General features: G+C 39.3%; 1 protein-coding gene across 3 annotated transcripts in view; it reads left to right on the top strand.

Moving 5' to 3' along the window:
* The window catches only part of LOC107747314 (phosphatidylinositol 4,5-bisphosphate 3-kinase catalytic subunit beta isoform-like), a 109,755-nt gene that overhangs the window by 92,679 nt on the left and 7,868 nt on the right, over positions 1 to 9,208 (top strand). For 2 of the 3 annotated variants that reach the window (XM_016561779.1, XM_016561778.1), the window contains exons 20-23: positions 118 to 285; positions 843 to 966; positions 1,226 to 1,371; positions 1,508 to 1,640. In XM_016561779.1, the coding sequence (XP_016417265.1) occupies positions 118 to 285; positions 843 to 966; positions 1,226 to 1,371; positions 1,508 to 1,640 (571 nt within the window). Of the gene's footprint in view, positions 1 to 117; positions 286 to 842; positions 967 to 1,225; positions 1,372 to 1,507; positions 1,641 to 8,845; positions 8,983 to 9,208 lie in introns of those variants that run through there. The other variant, XM_016561780.1, reaches the window with a different exon arrangement.

Here is a 9,208-nt window from a genome sequence, read left to right as displayed (position 1 = left end):
TATATATATAACGTATACATACGTACTGTAATAGTTTAGTCAGCTGTATTTAGTAATATTGCAGTAGGTTTTAGAGATCATTTCAAATTATGACCCCCCTCCCTAAATGTCTTGTAGAATTGTGCCTTATGGTTGCTTGGCGACAGGAGATCACTCTGGTCTGATTGAGGTTGTGTCATCAGCTGATACCATTGCGAACATCCAAAAAACAAGCAGCAACATGGCCGCTGCTGCTGCCTTCAATAAAGATGCTCTACTGAACTGGCTTAAAGACAAGAACTCTGGGTGAGTTAGACTTGTAGTAGACTATGATGTCTCTTATAAACAGTTTTTGATTATTTGAATAAATTAGTTTTTCTTGATTTTAAAGTCCTTGGATTTAAAAATTTGTTGAAATGTTGCTGTGTTTTTGCTATATTTCTTATCATGGTTAGTGATAAACCATATATCAGACAGGCTAATTAACCAGCCGATAATAGTCTAAACACCAAATACCAAAATCTATACAGTCTTATCAATGGATAATACACATGTTCTGTTTTTAAGTATTTTTGTGAATTGAGTAAAAATTGTGTAAAACTTTTTTACAATTTTGTGTAAATTTCATTTGCAGTCATAACATTGTAAATATGCATGCAAATTGTAATGGAACGCAATCATTTTTTGCACAATATTGGCCTCTAAATCTTTTGATTGGCAGCTCTTATGTTTGGTTCTTATTGTGAATTTCAGTATTACATAAAGCCAATTTATGTTGAATGGTAAAGTGACAGTAGTCATGTTCTTATTCAATAGTTTTTGTTTGAGTCAAAACTAATTTATGATGTGATGTGTTGACATAGAGATGCTTTAGACAAAGCCATTGAGGAGTTCACTTTATCGTGTGCTGGATATTGTGTTGCCACCTACGTCTTGGGAATTGGTGATCGGCATAGTGACAACATCATGGTTCGCAGTACAGGGCAGGTAAGTTGTAAAACCATTCTACACATGAAGCCACGTAAATGTAACATGTTTCCACAGGATGTATGCTGCTTCAAATTGGCATTCTTACTCTTACTCAATCTTTTATGGTCTTTTATAAAACTTCTATGGTCTTCTTTTGATTAAAATAGTTTGTGTATAACCTAGAATGATAAATGAAATGTGATTTTTTTTGTTTTTAATTAACAAGACATTTATTGTATTGATATTTATTTAGTGTGTGTGTGTGTGCGCAATTCAGCTCTTCCACATAGACTTTGGCCATATCCTAGGAAACTTTAAGTCCAAGTTTGGGATCAAGCGTGAGCGTGTTCCTTTCATCCTCACACATGACTTCATCCATGTGATTCAACAGGGAAAAACAAGCAACACTGAGAAATTTGGAAAGTTAGTGAAAAACAGATTTTGTGTGTTTCACATTATCTCCCTCACTCTTAATGCACAATTTGTACAACATTTCACTTTTTTATCTTTTCTAATGATGTAGGAGACTAATTTAACAGTACTTTGTATATGTGTGTAGTTTTAGGCAATACTGTGAGGAGGCATATCTGATTCTGAGAAAGAATGGAAATCTGTTCATCACACTCTTTGCTCTGATGCTCACAGCAGGCCTGCCAGAGCTTACGTCTGTCAAAGACATCCAGTATTTAAAGGTAAACAGACATGAAAAGGAGAATTGCAATTTATTCTTCTCAGATTGAGTGAACCCATATGATATTTCTTATTCCATAGGATGCAAAGTTTACTCTCTTCCTTGAAATGGTAAATGAATAGTAATGGGGCTATCAATCTCCAAAATTATTGAAAAGGCACTATAAAAATAATCCATACATATAAGTCCAAGTCATATGATAGATTTGTATGAGGAACAGAAAGTTAACCAGTTCACTGAAAATCTTTGCTTTCACTCTAGATTTCACTGTGAGTTATTTATAATATGTGAATGCGTATTGTGAATGTGCAGGTCTACACATGCTGAAAAGTAAACTATTTGAAAGATATGACAAAAACAGATTTTCAGAAAAATAATTACTTCAATTTTGTCTGTTACTCACACAAAGCTGTCATATGGCTTCTAAAGAATTGAAATATTTATTTTGCTGCATATCCACTTAAGTCATGACGTATCGAATACTGTTTCTGGGTCCAAGGACCGTAGTCACCAGGCTAGTGGTGTCCCGGACACTCAATATATTACCAATTCAGAAATGATGAGTCACTGTCTGGCCAACTGAGATTTCGGTATGGAGATAACAACTGGTCCCCTTCTTTCATTTTATGGAAAAGGTCTGCTTGAATAATCTGCTACTGTAGATGTCTCCTTCTGATAATGAAATTACGAAACAACGAAAAAAATAATTTCTTCGCAAAACCCACAACTGGAACTGGCATGAGTAAATTAACAGCAAATTTTTAACATGTAATAAATAAAAAAAAAGATTAGCCCATACTGTACACAAACTGTATGTTGACGGTCAACTTTGCAGAAATGATGCTACTTTCTGGTTATCTTCAGTGTGAAAACTTGACCATGTTGCCTACTACAAAAATGAAAATTACCAATGAAAATTAGCCTTTGGGCTGACTTGGGTACATTTACATTCATGAATGTTAATTAATGTACACTGTCCCTTTCTGGGGGAAAAAATTATGTTATAGTAAAAGAAATACTTATCTCAAGCATTAAAAAATTTATTTTTGTGTATTCATGTGTTACGTCCCAGGTGTAAGGTTTGCCTAGGGTAAGGGAGTAAACAGTGAAAAGAAAAAAGGAAAAGAAAAAAAAAATTTGGTGTGAGTGTGCCCGTACCCTGCCCTGCACGACAGACACATTAAATTTCAGCTCAAAAAAGATTTATTAACAAAATATATAACTGACAAAGCAGAAGCAAAGCAGACTTCAGGAGGGGGTAATGCCAAAACAACAAACAAAAAGTACCCTCTGAATAGTTAAGGAGTAAAACTACTTAATCTACCAAACGAAAACAAATAAACAACATAAATGTACACTAACTCCCTAACTAACCAAAAACAGGAGAAAAGGGTATTACAAAAATTAAACAGGCACCCACCTCCCTACAGCTTCCAGCACATTTGAACATGAAGGTAGTAACAACAATGAGAGCTGATGGTAACACTCTAAAGGCTACAATAAGCCTCAACTTCGTAAGAAAATTACACTGTCTCAACTCTACACAAGACAACAGGGCAACAAGCAGAAGGCAGGTACATGGGACACAGCACTCTGGAAGGCAGGCTTCAGTTTGAATGTCACTCCAAGCTTGTTTTGAGCAGTGTTGCCAATTTAGCTACTTTGAAGCTAGATTTAGCGACTTCCCTGCCCCTTTTGAGAATTTTTTCAAAAGTTTAGGGACAAATATAGCAACTTCTTGGACAAACCTTATCTAAGTTCTCATCTTGCCCACTGATCTACATTCATCTTTATATAGATCAGTGAATTTGCCATTATGATGTCATCTAGTGACATTTAGCTACCAGTTTTAGCTACTTTCAGTTGAAAGCAGTTGGCAACACTGGTTTTGAGTGTATACTGGTATGAAAGTGACTACAGGTATTATGTTGTTCCATGATATGGATTTTGCTATACCGTGGATACCGTTATATATTCATGAATTCAAATTTTGCATTTATATAATTTTGTTCAATTTGGTACGCTTTGCAAATTTTAACACAAATTCAATTCAATTCAAGTTTATTTGTATAGTGCTTTTTACGATACAAATCGTTGCAAAGCAACTTTACAGAAAATTAAGTTTCTACAATATTTAGTGGTAGCTTATCAGTGGTGACTGTCAGTTAATGTACATATGGCAGAAATGTAAGGAAAAATCTATTAAAGACGTAATCAAACTATTAACTATGAACCACATCTAAATGCCAATTCAGGTGCAGCTTATGTCTGGATTGCAAAGATGAATTTTGTTGATACTGATTTCATTTGCTTGGTAACAGCCCAAATGTCTTATTCTTATTCACTGATTAAATGTAAGAATTTGACTCAAAACATAATGCACACTTATAGAAAAATTGCTTTATATTAAGGTAAAATGCCCATAAAAGGTAAAAACTTACTTAAACTTATTGGAAAAGATTAATTTCTATCTGACCACCACACAGAATATGAAGAATATCAAAAACTTTAGGAGTCAGCTGTCCACGAAAGTCCTTAAGATACCAGCATGATAACACACTCAATCAGTTGAATGACTCAATGACTCACTCATTAAGTGACTTACCGCCACTTATACTTATATATACTTATTTAGTTAAGAAGTATGTTGAAAAGTATGCATTTTTCCCCTCAACATTTCTTATTTGTATACTCATAAATGCATTTAAAACATTAATCTCATAACATTATTTATTGCAGTTGTAATTATTGTTATTTGCTGTGTAAATTATTTAATCTGACTGGTAGCAGCCCTATAGTGTATATTGAATTTATTGATAAATTGTAATAATTTGACATGTAAGATGATGCATACATCGCAAAAGGTTAAAAATAGGCCTTTGTAAAGGTAAATAAAAATATGCAGATTTAAGTATATGAAAGCTGATAGAACACTGATGAAAATATTCCTTCAGAATAAATAGTTTACTCCACCAAAAATCTCAGTGATGCAGTTATTTTGCAGGGATATTTTGTATGGAATATTGTCTGCTGACATGAAAAGTTCACTGTATATCGTAGTAATAAATATAATTTATTACAGCAATGATATTTTGTTTTCTTTTTAATTTAAACACATTACATATTACATATATGTATGTAATAAAATGTATATTTCCATTACAGGTTTAGGTCTTAAATTTCATATAAGGTGGTATTAAAAAGTCTTAAATTTAACTTGTTCATGTCTGTGTAGAAACCCTGGTATCAGAAACAGGTAACATGTTTCGTAGCCTGGCAATGCTTCTAAGAAGGAAGAATGCTGTTTTTGTAACATGGGAAATATGATTTTCAAAAGACAAGTTGCTGTCTAATATAACACCCAGATTTTTGACTGTAGAGGAAGTAACAGTACATCCGTCTAGTTGCAAATTGTAATCCAAGAGATTCTGTGTTCTGGATCCAGACTGAAGCTTGTGTAAATCCTAGTTACCATGGGATGTCAATCAGAGAAAAACAGAGAAACAAATAGAGACATAATTAGCGTAGCTGCTGTTCCAACCAAGTTCATGAAGGCAAAAATGCCCATAAAAGGTAAAAATCAATTAAATTTTAACAAATGACGATAAAGAGTCGAGGCTGAACGTTTTTGTCCTCTGTGTGCAATGCCGTACTACATGCATTAGTAATCAAACACGCATCGTAACAGACCAAATTAATTGAGCACAAATCGCCTACTCCAGTGGTTCCCAAACTGAGGGATCGTGTACAGTCAGCAGATTATTTTGCAAAAGAAACCTCTGCAGGGTGATAAAGACTACACTGCGTAATTTTCCCACTTATCATGCGGCCACTTGTCTGATAAGTAAATAATTGAACGCAAAATATTAATTTGACATTTAAATTACCTCAATGTATCAATAACAGACCACTAGATGGCGCGATTGAAGAATCAGAGTTGTATTGCAGGGAGCCATGTAGTAGAAATATAAATGATCGATGCATGATTCTGCTCTAAGCATGAAAGTTACAAGTTTGTGAAAGGACTTCCAGTGCCAGGTAAACGTAAAGCAGATTATGAATATACTTCACAAAAGATTCACAAATACCAAAACAACATGTCTACACCAGACGCGAGCGACGTGATTTCATAAAAGCAAATACAACCCAGTGATGTTCTCTGCTGTGGATGCGGCGTGACGCAACACGACAAATCCATAACAGTAAACTGATGCCGCGTTCTATTTCTGACGAACTCCAGTGCTCTGACACAAAGAACCATTTCAAATATTTATAAGAGAATAGTGAAAAAATAGTTTCGTCAAAAATATGAAGCAGCACAACTGTTTACAACATCGATAATAATCAAAAATGTTTCTTGAGCAGCAAGTCAGCATATTAGAATAATTTCTGAAGGATCATGTGACACTGAAGACTGGAATAACGATGCTGAAAATTCAGGTTTGATCAAAACATTTACATAGATCATTTAAATTGACAATATTTCACAATATTACAGTATTTAAAAAAATCACTGTTAAAAAAAATCTGCCCGCTATAAAAGCGGATCGTCGCTTGGACACTTGAACGGGCCCAGAGTTTGCAGCAAACACATCGCTGACTGCACCCGGAACTGGATGGGGTGATTGGCATCTTAAGAGAGGCAGCTTGGGGGATGGTCTGGCTGCAGCGAGACTTGGCCCCCTCCTCTTTCTGTCCCCTGGCGCTTCGGATACGGGTAGTGTTTGGCCGAGCGGGAACGTCAACGAGGCTCAGGCTTGGCTGGCTGGGCAGTGGCGGCAGCCGCAGGTGCAGGCTTCGCGGGCTGCGGAGTCGGCGCAGACTAGAGGCAGCTGCAGAGCTAGAGCATTTGGGCAGGAAGTGTCGCATGGCTTGGGATGACTTTTGTGTCTCCGTGAAACGCTCAGCGAAGCCTTCGACTGCTGGCCCGAACAGACCGGTGGGGGAGACCGGAGCATCAAGGAAGGGAACCTTGTCGGCGTCCTTGATTTCTGTCAAGGTCAGCCATAAGTGGCGCTCAAGCACCACCAGACTGGCCATGGAACGCCCTATAGATTTTGGCCTGGAAGACCTGGAGGACCACCATTGAATGAAGCGTCGAAGCCGCTAGCCCAGCCGAGGAGTAGGTGCGTCCAGCAAGGGCTGAAGTCGTCCTACATGGCTTGGACGGATGGGCGGCCTTTGCCTTCCAGCTGATAACAGTGGGCGGGCAGAGATACGCGGCCACTGACTCGTCCAGCGGAGGCAGCTTCTCGTATCCTTTTTCTTCAGCGCTGTCCACCGAAGTGAGGGCGGATGAAGCGGCAGTACGGAGGCATGCAAAGTATGGGGCGCGCCACGACCTGGTGAGCTCGTTATGGACCTCCAGGAAAAAAGGAGAGGATCACTGACGAAGGGCTTGACGGCGCCCCGGCAGGAACCACTAGTCCAGACGGCTGCGGGAGAGTTCCTCCGGTGGAGACCACTCCCGCTCCTCGACGGCTTTCGAGAGGACACGGAGTAATTCGGCGTCCATCCCGGGCTTAACGTCGCTGGGCTCGGACGACGGCAGGGGACGGCAGTCGAGCCCGACAGCTCCTCTGCATCCGAGGCTGCTAATGACATGCTGTCATCCAGCAGCTCGTCATCCCTCCTACCGAACAAGCCCAGATTGCTCGCGCTGGCAGAGGGAAGCTGGTCAGGCTGGGAGAAGAGGACGGGGGAAGCCTCTCTGTGTGGAGAGAGCGAGACTTCAGCCGACATGAGCTCGCTCGCATCCGAGCGCTGCGATCCCCTGCCCCTCTGCTTTTTCCTCACAGGCTCCTGGGAGGAAGAAAGCGGGAGGGCGCGAGGGGCGGAGTCGCTCTCTGAAAAGAAAGCTATCCGCAAGCGCAGAGAGGCGAGACTCATGTTCTTACAGTGGGAACAGTCCGTCTTAGTGAGTGCGGATTCCGCGTGGGATTTCCCCAAGCAGGAAACGCACTCACGGTGGCCGTCATCGGTGTGCAGGGGAGACCTGCACACACCGCAATAACGGCGTGGAATTTGAAACAACGCCGCAAAAATTTGCTCTTAGAAATTTGCTCTTAGTAAGGCTCGCTGGATGGCGGCAGGGGAAGCTGGACCACTGCTCTGTGGCGCTGAAGGCAGCGAATCAGCCGAGCAGAGAAGTCGCTTTTCCACTGCGAGGCGTGTCAGCGGCGAGCAGGCTCTTCAGTCAGTGGAGATCAGCAAAGAACGTCGTCGTCGCTGAAGGAGAAGAAATCTGAATCCTATGGCGAATTGCCCGCTTATATAGCCAGATGGCCCTGCCCATTCTGGCGAGCTTTGGCGGGCTTCGAACCAATGGCCGTGCAGTTACACTGCGTTATTGAAAAAGGCTTCAGTTCAGAAGATAAAAGGACTTTTTCCCATAGCGTTTTAGCAGACGCAGTATGAGTGAAGTATTGATAGGGAACCTAGAGTTTCTTACGGTCTCCTCCCCCTTTTTAAAGTGTGAGCAATGTTTAAATACCTCATTCATTCATTCATTCATTCATGCTGCAAAATTGCTTTTCTTACTGAGTATTTTTGTCTTATTTCAAGTACAAATATTAAAACAATTCTTAAGTTAAGATGCATTTTCTATAGATGAAAAATGATCTAGATATTTAGTCTTGTTTCCTGGGGGATTTTCTTTTAAGTGAATTTTACATAAAGCATAAAATTTTCCTCCATAGGGTAAGATAAATAATCTTGATGCAAACCGCAACAAGAATAGGGTATTTTTAATTTCTTACCCCATTGGCAGATAATTAGCAAAATAAGAAAAATTCACTTAAATTAGTTTTTTCCCTTCTTGGAAACAGAACTAAATACCTTGTTATTTATTTATTTTTATTTTTTTTTACACCGTATTCACAAGCATATTTATTTGAGCGGTACCATTTTAAATGGTAGTTTTCTTCAAAACATCGGAGATGCAGAGCACATTTTAAGTCCTGTATGCAGATTTTAAGGAAAGTGTGCATCGCTCTCACACTCTTTCTGAGATTTTTTTCCTGAGCACAAATCCGTCAAAGAGGAGTTTCACAGGACACTAGGTCAGTGGTGTAGAGAGGAGTTTCACTGGACTGTAGGTCAGTGGTGTAGAAATCGGTTTAAATGAGGCTAATCTGATAAATGACGTTCTTGATAACATCTTTCTGTGACCTCTGGAAGTAACCCAATAATCAGAATTTCCTTCAGGATTTCCAGTGTGGTTGGATGCATTGATGACGAGCATATTCCCATCATCGCACCTTCTGAAAATGAATCAGATTACTGTATGGAATGGAAGGATGCCAGATGGAGGGGTAGTATGAGATATATGTCGTAACCACCACGACAGCTGTTGATGTTGCTAAAAATAACATTATTTTGTGTATTTGGTGTAATGAAATGTGTTTATGCGGTTTAAGGTTCAAAAAACATTATTTTCCACATACTGTACATTATTGTTTCTCCTCTATGCCCCGCCTTTCTGAAACGTGTCGATTTTTACAAAGCTCATCGGTCTGAAAAAGCGAGGTGTGCTCTGATTGGCCAGATATCCAGTGCGTTGTGATTGGC

This window comes from Sinocyclocheilus rhinocerous, unplaced genomic scaffold, assembly GCF_001515625.1.
Source record: "Sinocyclocheilus rhinocerous isolate Xijiao unplaced genomic scaffold, SAMN03320098_v1.1 scaffold4395, whole genome shotgun sequence".
Classification (NCBI taxonomy): Eukaryota; Metazoa; Chordata; class Actinopteri; order Cypriniformes; family Cyprinidae; genus Sinocyclocheilus; species Sinocyclocheilus rhinocerous.
This window is presented reverse-complemented; position numbering and strand designations above follow the sequence as displayed.